The 19,032-nt window shown below is 33.2% G+C and overlaps 1 protein-coding gene across 16 annotated transcripts in view; it reads right to left on the bottom strand.

Annotated features, from left to right (window-relative positions):
- RyR (Ryanodine receptor) overlaps positions 1 to 19,032 on the bottom strand; it is a 169,685-nt gene that overhangs the window by 123,970 nt on the left and 26,683 nt on the right. For all 16 annotated transcript variants that reach the window (XM_075309540.1, XM_075309545.1, XM_075309537.1 and 13 more), the window contains exon 2: positions 11,161 to 11,510. In XM_075309540.1, the coding sequence (XP_075165655.1) occupies positions 11,161 to 11,214 (54 nt within the window). In that variant the 5' untranslated portion in view covers positions 11,215 to 11,510. The remainder of the gene's footprint in view (positions 1 to 11,160; positions 11,511 to 19,032) is intronic.

Genomic DNA, 19,032 nt, shown 5'->3' with positions numbered 1-19,032 from the left:
GCTAAATTTATAATTGGAAAAATCTAAAAATGTTAAATGAAAAGTTTGTGGCTAAATAAAAAAAATGCTAAAATGCCCACACTGGGTGAAACCACTTAAAAAACTTTGAAACTCTCAGAAACGTCATTAGCATTACTCAGAAGAGATGAACTACCGCTGAAAACCTGTTTGGTATTTGGTCCCAATTGAAATTGACTCTTTGTATTGCAACAAAGATTTCGTTACATGTTATATAGTAAATTTCTTCTATTCGTTAGTTATAGTCAGTGGTGGATTAATTTGCGTTATCCTTTGAAATGTGGTTTTATCATTCGGCTGCAGTTATGTATCCAGCAATTTGTTAAAGGAAAGATTCAATCTTTCTATATCTCCCCGATTCTTCGTTTTATTAAATGATTATTTTGTTGATATTTTTCCTATATTAATTGTATTTATGTACCTGTATGTATGAATTTCCCATCTACGTTTCCATGTTGATATTGCAAATTTCTTCTTTACTACCTAGATGTGTTGATCTAATTTTGAAATTTGAATAGGGAACCATTGTGGCGCAATGGCTAGCATGCCCGCCGCATGGATGCAATCCCAGTTCCGACCGACCACCAAAATCCTGGAGACATTTCAAAATTCATAAAGAACTTTCGAAAGGCCATCCTAATTGATTTCGTACCCGCATTATACTTTTATATAAATTCGTTCACAAAACAAAGCTATGTCTATTATGGAGTTATGCTGTGGTTTGTAATAATGGAATTGTTAACTATTTGCTGCCTAGTAAGCCGTGAAGTAGGTACTGTTAAAGATTCATTCGAATGCAGGCGGAAATTGAGTTCGATTGAACTCGATTGTGTGTGGCGCGGGTGTGTTTGTCTTAACTGGTTGTGCATTAGGTATTTTTTGAAATATGTTTCAAATACAATCGATTGAGTGCTCTGCTATTGTTATTGTACATAATCGAGTTGGATTCCAATTTAGCTTTGTCAGAATAAAACAAAAAAAAAAAAAAAATACCAAATTGACCACAAACATTGAAATTGAGAAGTAACTTTGCGTTTCATTATTATTTAGTACCGACTGATAGTGCTAAACAAACCATAGTTTAATCGCATTAAATGTGCACTGAATTATTTGAACACGCTGTTTAAACATTTATTGGCAATTAATTGTGCTGATAACGTACAATTCTGTGTTCTTGAAGAAATATGTAGAAAAAAGCTAAACAATTTTAGATTGGGCACATTAGATTTTTGGGCGAACAAGAATTGATTATACATGATGTTCATGTGTAACTAACCATGTTTTCAATTTCAATAAATTCATATGCAAATCAAGCTCCGAGGAAATAACAATAATAATATTTACAATTTTATATTATATTTTTTTCTTATCCGACTGAGATATTTTGCATATTCATATTAATCTCTTTGTGTGTGCATTAGACAGGGTATATACTGGCTATTGGATATGTACTTTACTGCAATAGTCTACTTTTGGATATGTAGTCTTTTCTAATTTGGATAAAATTCGAGTTTTGATTTTCGGCATGTGCAAGGGTAGACATTTCGACTTTGTAGGATTTGAGATAAAGAATTTTTCAATTATTGAAAAGGGGATTATTAAAGTACGTAAGTTTTCGATTTTTTTTATAGTGATGCAAAAGCTGACTAAACGTATTTTGATATTTTTGAAAATCGACTAACTGATTTTGACATTGCCCAAAATAGAGTAATTATCTTTTTGCGATGAACTTGAAATATCAGATTCGAATTGAAAAATAAATGTGATTTAAATTGATTTCTCAATTCCCATGGTATGGTCAGACGATATGTTTTATTTACAAATATTAAAAAAAAAAAACAAGTAAGGAAAGTCTAAAGTCGGGCGGGGCCGACTATATTATACCCTGCACCACTTTGTAGATCTAAATTTTCGATACCATATCACATCCGTCAAATGTGTTGGGGCTATACACACAAAAAAATTTTGTTCTGATTCAATCACGAAATTAATTGATCCAATTAATTTTTTAATTTAAATGTCTTCAATCACGAAAATGATAGTATCAATCACAGTTTTAATTGGAAATTAAAAAAATGCTTGATTAAAAAATTAATTGATTTTATTAGCAATTTTCAATTAATTTTTTAATTGATTCAATTAAAAATTTAATTGATGTTGAATGCAAAACTCAATTAATTTTTTCCATTAAAAACGTAACTATTTTCAATTACTTTCTTAACTGTCTTACAGCCATTTTCATGTCGCTCCGTTAGGCTTTAACTGTCAGTTAACAGAAAGAAAAATGAAACTATCTTTTCTCCGGTTAATTTTCAACTGAAAACATTTCAGCAGTTAAGTTTCTAGCTGGTATGATATGATATCACGGTATAAAAGTTCGTTTGCTAACGTAGCACTAACGGAGCTTCATGAAAATGGCGGTTAGTGTTTTAATTTGATTAAAAACGGATAGTTTGATATAAATTTTTAGTTAAAAACTAAAAATGTCGACTATTTTTATTAAGTGGCTTAGTCTTCCGAGTTTGATTAACAAGTTAATTGTATCAATTAATTTTTTAATTAAAAATTTTTAAATGTTTAATCATTGGTATAATTAGCTTAATGGTTCTGTATTGATTAAAAAGTTAATTGTATCAATTAATTTATTAATTGAAAAAATTTTCAACTTCAATCAACTTTTTATTTGGAAATATTTAGGTGATATTTTTTTCTGTGTATATAAAGGTTTGTCCCAAATCGATTTGGACAGAATTTGATAGACTTCTACAAAATCTATAGACTTAAAATTTAAGTCGGCTAATGCACTAGGGTGGAACACAATGTTAGTAAAAAAAAAATATGGGAAACATATAAATCTGAAGCAATTTTAAGGAAATTTCGCAAATTTTTTTTTTTATGATTTATCGCTCGGTATATATGTATTAGAAGTTTAAGAAAATTAGGGTCATTTTTTCAACTATTCGACTAAGCAGTGGCGATTTTACAAGGAAAATGTTGGTATTTTGACCATTTTTTGTCGAAATCAGAAAAACATATATGGGAGCTATATCTAAATCTGAACCGATTTCAACCAAATTTGGCACGCATAGCAACAATGCTAATTCTACTCCCTGTGCAAAATTTCAACTAAATCGTAGCAAAAAATTAGCCTCTGTGGTCATATGAGTGTAAATCGGTCGAAAGCTATATATGGGAGCTATATCTAAATCTGAACCGATTTCCACCAAATTTGACACGCATAGCTATAATGCTAGTTCTAATCGCTGTGCAAAATTTCAACTAAATCGGAGCAAAAAATTGGCCTCTGTGGACAAAGGAGTGTAAATCGGGCGAAAGCTATATATGGGAGCTATATCTAAATCTGAATCGATTTGGATGATATTTGGTAAGTTTTTCGAGACTCATAAAATATTGGGATGTACGGAATTTGAGGAAGATCGGTTGATATACACGCCAATTATGACCAGATCGGTGAAAAATATATATGGCAGCTATATCTAAATCTGAACCGATTTTTTCCAAAATCAATAGGGATCGTCTTTGAGCCGAAGCAGGACCCTATACCAAATTTTAGGACAATCGGACTAAAACTGCGAGCTGTACTTTGCACACAAAAATACATCAACAGACAGACGGACAAACAGACGGACATCGCTAAATCGACTCAGAATTTAATTCTAAGACGATCGGTATACTAAACGATGGGTCTCAGACTTTTCCTTCATGGCGTTACATACAAATGCACAAACTTATTATACCCTGTACCACAGTAGTGGTGAAGGGTATAAAAACTATTTGTGTGGCTCGTAAAAGGTTACGTGTGGACAGATACACAGAGCAAAATAATACGAGTGTAATATTGCATACATTTTCAAATAAATACTCAGTACTGGTAGATCTAAATTACCCAAAATTGTATACATTTCTAGTAAACAAATTGAATAATGTTAGCTATATGTCTTTTTATGATTTCCATTTCCACAGCCTTGTAGATGTGTACGAGTCACCTTACCGAATTAACAAAATATTAAAGTCTCATAATCGGCCTTTGAGTACACAAACCTTTTTCAATTAATTAAAAGATTTAGGAGCTCTTGGATCACTAGTGCGTATGAGCGTTAGAAATTCTATCGACATGAAACGTATACGCACCCGTGTATCGATGATCAAGGTGTATATATGGTTTGAGGCGTTTTGTCCATGTTTCCCAACTCTGCAAATGGAATAAATATTGGGAGACTGCTTCACTGAAGTTTTATTTTGTTTATCCATACAATAGTTAATGCCCTGTTCCTGTATATCGAACGAAAGCTTTCTTTCGTTTGCCAAACGAATGAAAATTGATTTTAGTTACTCTATTTCGAAAGACAAGTTACTTCATATTTTCCCTGTAGGAATGTCTCGAACTCACTAAAAATCAAACTAACTTTTTACTAACTAATTTGAGGCGACTTTAAGCTAACTCATTATTTATGCAGTTTTGAGTCAGTTGAATTTTTCCCAAACTCACTTTTTCTCGATCAGCAATGAGTTACCTTTTTACTCACTCTAAGCTGATGCATATTTAAGTGAAGTAAAGTCATGGAAACAATTCAAATAAACAAACAAAAAATATGTATTGACTTCTATACCTGTCAATTTGGATTTGGCTTTTTATATTTGTTTCAATTTAGCTTTTATTTTTAGAGAACTATTGTAATTTTTTGTCACGTTTAGCGGTAAGTAGCATAGAAATGCATAATTCAAACACAATTTAATAATTAAACTTTCCTTATTTCCACTAGAACCCATCATTATCAGTGAAGGAATAAATGGAAACTTCGAATAAAAGTGTTAAATGGCTGTTTGAGGACGAAGATATTGGGAAAAACACTTAAGCCTTTTGGACTTTCCTGACGAATGCCACTTCCATTCAGTGTGCGTCATTACAAAAGTAGGTACAACTCCCTCTGAGTTAAACGAGAAAATTAACACAACACTCAAACTCAAGACAAGATGAACTCAACTAATATTATCCGAATTTTTACTTACGTTATATTTTATTTATTGTAAAATAATTTTAAAAAATCTGAATTGTTATTATTTTTTAATTAATTCAAAATAAAACGAATCAAAAATAATAAAACAAAATATTATATTATCCACAAAGAGCTCACCATAAACTAATCAGTTAAGAGCTAACTCATAGTATGCTCATATATTATCAGCCTAAAGCTAACTCACTTTGAGCTAACTTTTGGTTAGCTGAAACTTATGCAGGTTTGAGTGAGGACTGACTCGTTCCAATGACAACACGTGTTAAAACTGAATAGGATTTTACATGGGAAATGAGTTAGGATTTGAGTCACCTGTGACTCAGTTATGACTAACAATTTATTAACTTAAAGTCACCTCAATTTCCTACAGGGTTGTTCTCGAGTAATAAACGAACATATACAATATGTTTCAATAAAAAATGAAAAAAAAGTGAAAACATTGTGGCATTTGAATGAATTCTCAGGCCAAACATTTGAAAATACTCATTTTTGAAAATGAATGTATTCCCATACAAACGAATCGAACTTTCAAATTCATTCGAATTCGAGTGACTGCCTTTCTTTCGAATGGGGTTTCGTTCGATATACAGGAACAGGACATTATTCATATAAACCATATAATTTATAATTTTTCACATTTATTAAAATTTTGACAAAATTTTCTGTAGAAATAAAATGTTGACAAAAATTTCTATAGAAATAACATTTTAATAATATTTTCTATAGAAATACAATTCTGGCCAAATTTTCTATAGACAAAATTTCCTAAAGAAATGAAATTTTGACAAAAATTTATATAGAAATAAAATTTTGCGATATCTTTCTATAAAAATAAAATTTTGGGTAAATTTTTATAGAAATAAAATGTTGGCTAAATGTTTTATAGAAATACAATTTTGGCAAAATCGTGTATAGAAATAAAATTTTGACAAAATTTTCTATAGAAATAAAATTTTGAAAAAAGTTTCTATAGAAATAAAATTTCGACAACATTTGCTATAGAAATAAAATTTTGACAAAATTTGCTATAGAAATAAAATTTTGACAAGATTTTCTATAGAAATAAAATTTTGACAAAATTTTCCATAGAAATAAAATTTTGACAAAATATTCTATAGAAATAAAACTTCGACAAAATTTTCTATAGAAATAAAATTTTGACAAAATCGTCAAATTGACAAAATTTTCTATCGAAGAAAACAATTTTGTTAAAATTTTAACTTTTAAATTATATTAATGTAATTTGGAAAAATTGTCCGCTGGTAGGAATTTTAGAAAGACAAAATTTAATAATAATATAATAATAGATGCCCGATTGAGATAACGCGTGAGCACACGAAGATCATTGGCATCATACAATCGCTTGGCATTCCAATATGATCCCACTGCGAACTACAGTGATGATGATATTAGATATTGGACCAATGGCGACTATATGCCGATATTGCAATGCGTTAAAGTTCAAAAGAGAAACGGCTGGATTGTGGAAGATGAAGAGGAAAAGTCAAACTGGATACATTACTTACACCACCGCAGCCACTGAAATCATCGTTCGAGGGAAGTGATCCCGATTCAAGCCATTTTCTTCAACACATCCTTGAATACAATAACTGAATACAATAACAATAAAAGAAGATAATGGTCGAACTATCAAAGTTAAAGTTAAAAAGCAAGATGTTGAGATCGGAAATGAATTCATTGTACCATATTGCCCGCTTCTATCACATTTTTCTATCTTCTATCAATTTTCGAAACACATACAAACGTTGAGAGTTGTCATTCGGCCAAATCAATCAAATATTTGTGCAGGTAGTTCACAAAAGGCAGTGACATGTCTATGTTTGGTATTGCGTCGGAAAATTCGAATGACGAAATCAGTAACTTCAAAATGGGCAGATACGTCAGTACAAATGAAGCATTGTGGCGATTATTTTCATTTCAAATCCATGAAGAATATCCCACAGTTGTACACTTAGCAGTGCATTTGGAAAATAGCCAAAGAGATTACTTCACTTAGGCTAATGCGCACAACGAGCTGAGAGACCACCATCGACAAGATTGACTAGCTTCTTTGCAATGTGTGAAGCAGATCCATTCGCAGCGACTCTGACGTACGTTGAAATGCCCAAGTATTACACTTGGAATCAATCAACAAAGAAATTCCAACGACGCAAACAAGGAACCCCAGTTCCAGATTGGCCACAGGTGTTTTCCACTGATGTACTAGGTCGCATGTATACTCTTTATCCTAGAAATGATGAATATTAGATCGAGAAGCATATCAACTAATGGGTTTGCTGGAGAACGATTCTCATTGGGATTTAACACTTGCAGATTCAGTTATTTCATCAAATGCGTACCAAATACGAACGCTTTTCGAAATTATCATCACCACATGTTTTCCTTCACAACCAATTCAGTTATGGAACAAATACAAAGACTCACATATGTCATCTATACACAGAGAATACAGATTGGTTGTGACAATCGAATTTATTGCCAACCTCCTTTTGGCAGTTGTAGCAACTACCAGTTGGCAGTTGTGACACCCAACAAATTCGGTCGACTCAATCGAATGATGGGAAACCCAACTAATACTATATATGGAGTTGGTTGTGCCAGACGATGGAATTGGTCGTTGCTACCTTCTTCATTTGGTTGTACCTCCCAACTTTAAAGCACCATGACCGAATTGAATAACAAAATCCAACAAAATACTGCATTTTATTTATATTTTTTAGATGATATATTAATACATTATAAAAAATATTCACCCTTAAAGGTATACCCTCTAGCATGAATAGGTTGGGGAATCGACAGATAATGGAGCTAAATCTTAGGTAATCTTAGCATATTAGTATTTATAGATGGTGTCCGAACTGTCAATAGCCCGTCTAAAACACACAATAAATTAAGTAAAAAAATTAGTGTGGAGTTTTAAAAATGGCATACGAACCTATCCCCAATGGTCACTTTCTTGGGGTTTCATATATATAAGGCGGATGTAGAGATGGATTTTTCAGAGCCATAGTGTACTAAGGCCAGTTTCGCACGGCGCGAGTTGTTCACGACAATATTTTATAGCCAGTCCATGGATGAGGCAGATAAACTTCGAAACGAATAAAAAATATTTCGTTTTCAGTTGTAGTTATTTGATATTAAAAAACACACACTATACTTCAACGTTGATGGTAATAATTTTATTGACATTTCAAAAATACATATATTCAAAGGAATTCGGCTGTGAGTACCAAACGAAAGTGCTGACTACTAAATGACAGTCACAAAGGTCTTATAAGGTTGGTTGTGCCTATCGAATTCGATCAACATTTTTCAAAAGAGAGGCATTTAGTTTAGACAACTAATTGTCTTGTATTACAAACAACAAATAGTAGAAGGAACGAAATAACGATTGTATATAAAGTAAAATGAATTACACAACTGTGATTTGATTCTAAATGTAGAATTTTCGTTACAATAATCGATTTTCAACCTATCTGTTTTCTGTGTGTATTTATAGATATTTTGTATTGCTGCGCATTCAAGCGAATAATCCTGATGTCCAAATAACCGATGAAATCTACAATGAAGGACTGATTCTGATTGATGATCAATGCTTGGCTATTGCAAACAAGCTACTTATTGAAGTGGGAATGATTGCACCAAATGTTAACAAAGTCTTGATTTATTACGACAAAGTGTATATTGTATTAAAATTCCTACATGAAAATAAGAACATTTAACTATTGAGAGAAAATGTATAGTAAACCTACTTTTTGATATGGATACAACTATATGTATTTTTGCAAATCATTGGACTATCAATCTATCTCCAGACCACGGCGCTTTGGCCAACGTACAACTATGAACAGATACTATAAAAGTGGCAAATTGCTAGTTACGCTACTTCACAATTTCTTTCGAAGTTTTCATAAATAAACTTAGACGACAAATAAAAATATTTAGACGATTAGTATCTAATTCTTATCTAAATATGTGATACAGCGTTGCAAGATATAAAATAAACTTAAAAGTATTCAAATTAAGACGATTTTGCATATGGCGTTAACAAATATAATTACGAGAATTCATTCATGTTTTGCTGATTATTAAAACACAATAAAAGCCAAAGAGAGATAAATCGAGATCCAAATGTAATCGGGCTGCACTCATGTAGTATATAACAAATGATTATCTTCTTAATCATGATATATTGTAAATATTATTTCGTTATCGGGTATTAATCGCATTGTGGCATTGAGTAGAACACCCAAACACTCTTTGGTGTCTTATCTTTAGTACAAGTACAACAAGAACAGCACTGAGAGTAAGAGTGCCAGTGGTGTGTGATGTTCTAAGTTTTGACTACACAACCATACGTTGTTCATACAAATGCGCCAACATCGGTAATAACGATGGCTAATACCAATTGGCATCTCGTATATAGTAAGAGAGCTTGTTTTTTTTATAGCGTGGGGTTTTACTCCGGTGCTTTCGGCACTCGCATTTACTTGCATTGTAGCATTGAGTGGTGGTACTAAAAAGGCATTTTTATTAATAGTACTTTTCAACTGCAGATATAAGTAAAAAACTGGTACACCGGATGGTAACGGTATACCGGGTCTATTCTTTGGTATGTATAGGTGTTTAGTTAAAAATTATAAAGATTTTTATCACTTTTTTAAATGATTTAGCCTTGCGAGTTTGATTAAAAAGTTAAAAGTTGGTAAACACATTGTGCCGAGTATTGATATGGTGAGACTAGATATCGGATTACATTAAAATTTGACGTACATAAATAACTCCAATATCGAAGACTTGCAGGCTGTCAGCTAACAAATTTTGCCAACTTTTTTGTGCGAATACCGAAGAAACGAACGTAGAAGGAACTTGGACTAGATTGAAGTAGGAAGTCAATATCTTTCAGGTAGGAACACTTTCAGACAGAACAAACCCATTATACTCGGACGAAATATATGTGTTTGTTTTTAGAATTAATTAATAATTGAGATGCCCCTTCAGTCTTTTCAAAACAATTTTTTGCGATTCAAAAAAAATCTCATGTTAACATAGTGTTCTTTAGGAATACGTGATAACTCTATATCTGATTATAGCATTGTAAAAAATTATTTTTTGAGTCGGGAGAAGTGTGAAATAGTGGATCAAGGGAGTTTGGATTCTCGTCGATATATCAAAAGATTATGTCTATATATACATTTTAGCAAAATTTAAAGATAAATTTAATTTTGTGGTTGCAATTTCAAAATTGAAAATTTCCGAAATTTTGAAGTTTTTTTTTTGAAATAAATATATAAGCCTATATATTAAAAACGACTCAATCTAAGGTACGTTAAATTTACTTCGTACAACAAGTTTCGAATGCGCTTTATAGTTGATAAATTCGTTTTGAAACAAAAACAACAAAACAATATTTTTTATTTAATTTTTAAGACTAAAATGTGGAAAAAAAATTAAAAAGACTTACACTGAATACACTTTGAATACTTATATTTTAAACATTGGGCACCAGCAAAATAAGTAACAAATTGTACATCAAAATGTAGGAAATTTGAATATATTTTTCTTTATATTTCAAATAAAAATGTGTTATTCAAAGTACATATTGTAATTTTTTTTCAGTGCTATCCAAAAAAAAAGGAAACCAATTGCATATGTACAGAGTCGGTTTTGAGAATTTTAAGTAATTCCGAAACATCCAAAAATTTTTAATTGCAACAACGACAACAACCGCGGGAATATTACTTTCATTTTTGGGCGTAATTTTTTAAAATACATCGACGAATGGTCAACATTTCTGACAATTTATTCACATGATGAGTCGTTTGTTTTGATTTTCTGATTGAAGTTATTGGTTCGAATATAAAACATTGTTTCCGCATTAAGCGTGATCCCGGGACATTAACAAAAATCTGCATCCCCGAATATTAGTAAAGTCTGAGAAAGAACTTTGCTTACTATGAAATATAACATATTTGAAAAAAGAATGGAAATTAGTTTTTGGTAATTTAATATGAAATGCGCTTGTTTCAACTTTGTAGAATAAATTCCTATGCAATATGAACTACATAATGAAATCTGTACTTACCGTCCTCAAGAATGAAACATCATCCTGCTCCGATCCTCCCTCAGCTTCAGCCATTTTTGTTCAGTTGCAAAAAATGACTTCAGCCTCCGCAACAAATGTATATCCAAAATTAAGACGTGTTTTCTAGTTTTGCTTAATGTTCACTTTTGTTTAAGAAATGTCCACACGTAATGTAGTTGACTTTTTAAAATCACACTTTAATGCTTAAGGCGGTCAACTCAGTGTCTAGATATGCATGCAACAAACTCTGCGTCCAAGCGCACGCAGTCAGTTTGTTGACCTCGTTTGTTACTCTCTATGGACCGCAATTTTCTTTTTAGTTGGCCCAAGAATGGATGTCAATAAAAAAACTAGAGAAATAGAGAGAGAGAGAAAAAAAATTAACAATTAGAATTTCAAAGGTGCAACTTGATTAGTTTTGCTTATCCCAATGAAAAACCCAAGGCATTCATGGCAAAACATTGTAACAACCAACACAAAAAACACACGAGATTAACTCCATACTCGCACACAAACCGGAAACATTACATCGAATCTTACAAGGCACGTTGGTATAGGGCAGTCGGCAAACTTGAATGCAGACATTGGCCCCCATTTAAAGTAAGTTGGGTGGGTCGCTAAAAATAAAATATAAATCAAAAGTGCTCGCCGCATGCAAACTAATTTTATTGGCAGCCATTTTGCTTGTCTGGCTATCTGGGTGTCTGCTGGGGGGAGATGATTCATTGTTTTATATACGTAACTCGTGGTCAGATCCTATGCTATAGGTAAATGAATAAATCGGCGTCATTATTATCACAGTTTGAAAGTCACTGATGTCTGGCATTAAACAATGACACACACAAACACTATCATACTTGTCGTCTGTCTATCTACCCGGTAAAGTAGGCCAAAGAACGTTCATTGAGCCGTATACAACGAGTGAAAACATCTGTTTTCACAGGTCTCTGAAATGCGGCTAGCGAAGATAGTGGCGAGTGTAAACAAATCAAACAGACAACGAGGTAATGGGGGCTATCCTTAGAGCGCATGTCCAATTTCAAATGTGGCAAGACCATTGCATGGATTTCCTCGTTAGTTTTAATTTTGTTTTGCTTTGCACTTTCGTGTCCTCTCCAATTCGTTGTGTTTTGTTTGTGAGTTCATCTGGCTAGAACGTGAATTTCTCTTCAGCTCTGTTTATGATTGAGGACAGAGTAAGAAAGTTTAGCAGAGAATACCTCTTCCAATTCTCTTCGATGTCATAAGAATCGTGAGTGTGTGTTTGTTTCCTCTGTGGGAGATGTAGCTCTATACGACGTGAACGAAAGCGATTTTAGAAATTTTTATTTTTTACTTTCCCCTAGAAAAACTCAGGCTGACTGGCTGGCATTTGGCCAAATGTATACTTTGTTAATTTCGTTATAGAGCTAACATATGGGAGCTGAGGTATTTAATGTGATTGTAGATGATTTCGTTTCAGATAAAGATTTGCCGAGCGGCTGTCCGTAATGACAATTGTCTATGCTTGAAATTGGTTTTGTGGGTGATTTGACATGATTTCGAATCGAGTGCAAATTCCTAATGTGTTAGGTCATTGTCCATGTGTCTAAGGTCAAATTGCTCTTTGCATTGACATGATACAGGTGGTTGATATGAATGGTTGGAATACTATAAAGTCATTTACGTATTTCCTATGAAACCAAATCGGTTGCTGAAGTTGAAAACTGTTTTATAATCTTGTTCAATTCACAAAAATTCGTCTTCAATTTTTCTATTTTAACGATCGATCCCTGTTTACCGTTTCTTCCGCAAGAGACATTGTATTATTGGAGTAAAACTTTTGTAGGTCTTTCTATTGATCAGTTTTGGCCATATTTGCTTGACTTCTTGCTTCAACCCCATCAGTTATTAAGAGTAAAGTGTAGAATCAATCATTTGACTGGGCTGGGATAACTAAATGTCAACTACTTTTTTACCGATACGAGAGAGATGCATCCCTCAAAAATTCAATAACGGACGGAGGGAATCGTTATTGTGCTACATCGTCTCTGTGAACTTGACAGAGTGCTATTCTTCCCTCTTTTATCTACATATGTAGAGTTTTCGTTTTGGCTTATTGGACCATTTTAGTGAAATTTTCTTTCTCTGTGCAGTATGACACAATGTCTGTTGACATCTATTGACATTATACGACAAGACTTTCAAATCGGTTATATCAGTTCATCGGATCGCTTACTTGAGTTTGCTGAACAAACAGAAAGAGCCGAATCAGGCGAATACGGTGTTTGCAAAAACATAATTCCGCTCTTTCTCAAATAGTGTTTCTTGTTGATAGTTTCGCAGGTCAGAAGGAATTTGCAGTGCACTAGCATGCAGACGCATATACAATGTAAAATCTTTAAAATCAAACTTATCAAATACAAAATAAAACTAAATGAAATATAAAATACATATGCAATATTTGTAGTTTTAAAGTATCATAAAAAATATGAAATCATTCTGGTCTCAAAATCCCTATCTCTCAAAAAATACTTTCCAGGTTCTAATTAACTGAACGTGGTGTTGTAAATTGATTGAAATAAAGATTATTACTAGTAACAGGTAGACTGATAAGTCCCCGGTCTGACACATAGATGGCGTCGCTAGCATTAAATGCATATTATTTTTATATAGTACCATCCTTCAAATGATTCGTGTCAAAATTTGACGTCTGTAAGTCAATTAGTTTGTGAGATAGAGCGTATTCTGTGAAGCAACTTTTGTTATTGTGAAAAAATGGAAAAAAAGGAATTTCGTGTTTTGATAAAATACTGTTTTCTGAAGAGAAAAATACGATGGAAGCAAAAACTTGGCTTGATAATGAGTTTCAGGACTCTTCCCCAGGGAAATCAACAATAATTGATTGGTATGCAAAATTCAAGCGTGGTGAAATGAGCATGGAGGACGGTGAACGCAGTGGACGCCCGAAAGAGGTGGTTACAGACGAAAACATCAAAAAATCCACAAAATGATTTTGAATGACCGTAAAATGAAGTTGATCGAGATAACAGAGGCCTTAAAGATATCAAAGGAATGCGTTGGTCATATCATTCATCAATATTTGGATATGCGGAAGCTCTGTGCAAAATGGGTGCCGCGCGAGCTCACATTTGACCAAAAACAACAACGTGTTGATGATTCTGAGCAGCTGTTAACTCGTAATACACCCGAGTTTTTCCGTCGATATGTGACAATGGATGAAACATGGATCCATCACTAAACTCCTGAGTCCAATCGACAGTCGGCTGAGTGGACAGCGACCGGTGAACCGTCTCCGAAGCGTGGATAGACTCAAAAGTCCGCTGGCAAAGTAATGGCCTCTGTTTTTTGGGATTCGCATGGAATAATTTTTATCGATTGTATTGACAATATAAAAACCATCAACAGTGACTATTATATGGTGTTATTGGAGCGTTTGAAGGTGAAAAATTTGGCTGCAATGAAGAGGTGACCGCCGAAACTGAGGCCTATTTTGAGGCAAAACCGAAGGAGTACTACCAAAATGGTATCAAAAAATTGGAAGGTCATTACAATCATTGTATCGCTCTTGAAGGGAACTATGTTGAATAATAAAAACGAATTTTTACAAAAAAATGTGTTTTTCTTTGTTAGACCGGGGACTTATCAGCCGGCCTGTTACTTGTTGATTATTGAAGAAAACTGTCGACCTCGACTTTTGAAATTGACTTTTGAAAAATGTTTGCTTCATTTTTAGCACGATATTCGATCCAAGAACCGTCGCCAGAGATAGGGATTTTGAGACCAAGAGTGATTTCATATTTCATACGATATTCATATGAAAGTCTCAGACTGTTAATTCATGGGTTCATATTGATGGCCGTGGTTAGTATCAATCGAAAACACTTGCTCGCTGGTATAGTTTCCTTACATATTGTTTCATTGCCCCAATGTAATCTGTCGTCTTAAAATTCGCAAACTCGGCAATGTCAGTAGGGGATAGGTAAGGTATAGTAGCGGCCCGTTATTTTTTTCTCACTTAGACTATTCAGTCTGTGAAAAGAGTGATGCCGGTATCTATGTTTAGCTCAATATCATGGAGCCTCCTTTTGATAGTCGAGCCGGAACGGCGTTTCGTACTCAAAATACTCAGAAATATCACCGGCATTACTGAGAGGAGATAATCCACCGTGGAAAACCTTTCGGTCGAAGCTAGGAATGAGTCAGGTGAAATCAACCTTAATTCATAGCCTATATTGGGCTTAATTCATAGCCTACATTGGGCTATGAATTAAGGTTGATATCTCAATATTTATCAGATTTCGTTCTTAAACATATCCTTTTGATTGTTTTCGTTGTTTTTGTTTTTCATGCATAACCTTTTACCTTCATTTGCAATATACGCAATACTATTAGCCGGAGTAGAAGTTAGCCGCATCGCATATCAACCTGAATTTTTGCGCCAACACAGCTACCAAGTGCGGGATAGTCGTTGAAAACCACTACAAAACTAAAACTATGCCACCGCATCTACCATAGCATCTGGTTAAGACCAACGTGTCAGTATTGCGGTCACAACTGAAAAGTCTGAGTACCTCTAATTGACTGACATATACACCAGAAAATGCCAACTCCAAGTTAATGTGGAAGATAGGCGGAAAACGAAGTTTCACAAAGCCAATCCAAAATGGCTAAAACAGGACATACGCTGGTTGACTAAACCCACACACCTCTTTAAAAGATTCACACACACACATGTTACTATGCAATAACCTATACCATCGCAATAATGATATTTTCCAAATGCAACATTTTGATGTGATTGCATTGCCGGAACATTATTATGCTGGCAATGAAATCCACCTAGGCACCATTGATGATTCTCTAATACAGAAGTTTTAAAAGCTTTCGAATATTGGCGTTCCCAAATCACCGAAGAGTTTATACCAACATATTCGAGGTTAAAGAACATCTTAATTTTTAGTGCCAAAGTAGCAAATTTGCATACAATTTTTAAATGAAATTTATAAAATATGGGGCATCATCTAATACACATTTTTGATATATTCACATGAAGTTGATTCATAAAGAGTAGGACGACAGCCAGGAGAGTCATGGGAATAATGGCCGGGCACCTATAATTGAGGACACATCTGTGCCGAATAGGAGCAGCAGATGGTGGTGCATACATGGCGTGTTTTGAAGATGACGGGACCTGTCATGATGCGGAGGAAAAGGAATCAATTAAACACCTCTTGTGTGAGTGTCCTATATTTGGTGTAAAGCGCAAGCAACTTTTAGGAGCATATAGCTTCAGATTACTGGCGGATCTGGAAAACGTTAACTTAAGCAGTCTGCTAATGTTTTCGGAACAAATCTGGTTGGTTCAACAAAGAAAAATAATCAAGAAGGTTCAGCGGTTAAAACTAGAAGTGCCCATATGTAATAGGTACTTTTAGTTAATGTGGTATCACAATGGACTGAATAGTCTAAGTGAGCCTGAATCTTAATCGGGCTGCCACTTTAACCTAACCTAACATGACGGGACCTTGCAACACTACCGTTGTCACTGCCCTGCCTTACCTGATAAACAGTTCACCATATTGGTGAAGAGGTGATTCGGACTGGTAATTTCGTCTATAACCTCTTTTCATCCTATCCTAGCCTTGATTTTATTTTGATCCATTTTATTTCTAACAAAAGTGCAAAATTGTTATAATTGACAGATATGTTTTGGAACTTACTTCATTCTTTTCAATTTTCCTACATACAAGATTTCACATTGCACCCAATTTGTGATGCGGAAGTAGTGCAAACTTGGATCATCTCCAATGAATTTTACATGGGCTTATCATATGACGGAAGTACTCCATTTTTTGATCCTTTGCATTGCTTTAGAAGATGTGCCTTGGAAGTTCATTTAGATGAAAAATTAAAAAAAAAAAATAAAAACAACATTTTTTCCAATTTCACTTTTTATTTTTATCATTATTTTTATTACACTTTTATTTTCTTGTTATCTAATTTTTACAAATTGAAAATTTTTTTTTTCGCTTCCACTGGGAGTTGAACCTGGGTCACAAACGCCATTGAACACGGTGCATCAAAACATCTATTCAAATGTTTGTGATATGAACTACTTGTTGAGATGTTCATTATTATTATGAATGAAAAAATAAAGAACGCTGGTTCATACCCTGTTCCTGTATATCGAACGAAAGTTTTCTTTCGTATTCGAAACGAAAGAAAATTGATTTTGGTTCCTCTATGTCGAAAGTCAAATCACTTCATATTTTGTTGTCGAGTAATAAATGAACATATACAATATGTGTCAAGAAAAAAAAGTAAAAACATTGTTAACATTTGAATGAATTTTCAGGCCAAAAATTTGAAAATACTCATTTTTGATAATTAATGTATTCTCATACAAACAAAACGAACTTTCAAAAATAGAAAAACCCAAATTCATTCGAATTCGAGTGACTGCCTTTCTTTCGAATGGGGTTTCATTCGATATACAGAAACAGGGCATCAATTTATTTTTTCTATGTTATACATCGTTTTTTTTCTGCATATATTTTTGTATAAATATATTTGTTCCATTAAAAATCAACAAAAAATTATAAATGTTCGTAATTTGCAAAACCTTCGGTCGAAACTGAAAGATTTTTAAAAATGCTCGTACTGATTCCGAGCCAAAGAAGCGGAGAGTACAAATAAGAATACTTTTAAGACACAATTCTCTTTCAAATTGGGGTTTGTGTACTTGCTTCTTGGAAGCAAATTTAAATTTTTCGCTTTTTCAGCTTTTTTTAATATGCTATCAAAGTCCTTTAAAAACGAGTTAACGACAACTTTATTTTCCATATTAGGTTAGGTTAGGTGGAAGCCCGATGTGTCAGGCTAACTTAGACTATTCAGTCCATTGTGATACCACATTGGTGAACTTTCTTCCATATTAAGACTCGACTTCCAGTAAAAATTATGCTATGTTTCAAGTAAAAAACGTCTTTAAAATAAAGTGTTGAAAAACATGTCCTATATTTGAACAATTTTTTGCTTTATAGTCAAGATGGAAAAATACAACAAATTTAAAGACACTCTCATTAAATTTAAAGAATTTGTCTGATTTATTAAAGTCGAGTTGACATTAGCCCAAACATTTAAGGTTTCATGTTATGATACCCATTTTTAAGTGAAAACTCTTAATTATAAGTTTATCGACTTTTGGACAAAGAAAAAACTTTATATTAGAGAAATGCGTCTTCAGTGCTAGGCAAAATTTGCATTCGTATTTTAAAGACATGAAATCTTTGACCTCACGACTATATTTTTTAAGTGCATGTTTCTTTGCATACAGGATTGCCCATTGCACCACGGTGACTCACAAATACTTGCTAGCTATTAAGGTGGGATATGGGATTCATCAAAACAATTTAAACCTACACAGAAAAAAAATTTCCGTAGTTAAACTAACGCTAAATTAAACTTAGTTTCATTGCAAAAAAATTATTTGTTTGCAGTTAAATTTTATTATTTATTGCGTAATTTTCCACAGCCCAATGAAAATTTCGTGTTTTTAAGTATGTCTCAAGCATTTTAAGAACTAAACGTATGTATAAAGTTCAATGACCGTACACATAAGTTCAATATGAACTAAAGCAAATAAAAATTTTCGTACGATTCCCAAAAATAGTAAGAATGAACTACTGTATGGTTAAAATGGTCATGATTTGGCGCCAATGATTTTCTTCTGTAATTTTAGTTAATTTCTTAGTTTCACTTTTTAACTGCAGTTAAAAAGTACAACGGGGCATTAAATTTTCCTGGTTTTAACAACGCTTTGTGCAAATGTGGAGTAAAATTTAGTTAAATTTTCGTACGAGTTAGTTT

Source organism: Haematobia irritans, chromosome 5 (genome assembly GCF_050003625.1).
Source record: "Haematobia irritans isolate KBUSLIRL chromosome 5, ASM5000362v1, whole genome shotgun sequence".
NCBI classification, from domain to species: domain Eukaryota; kingdom Metazoa; phylum Arthropoda; class Insecta; order Diptera; family Muscidae; genus Haematobia; species Haematobia irritans.
The sequence above is the reverse complement of the archived record's forward strand: the minus strand, read 5'-3'. Positions and strand labels throughout refer to the sequence as shown.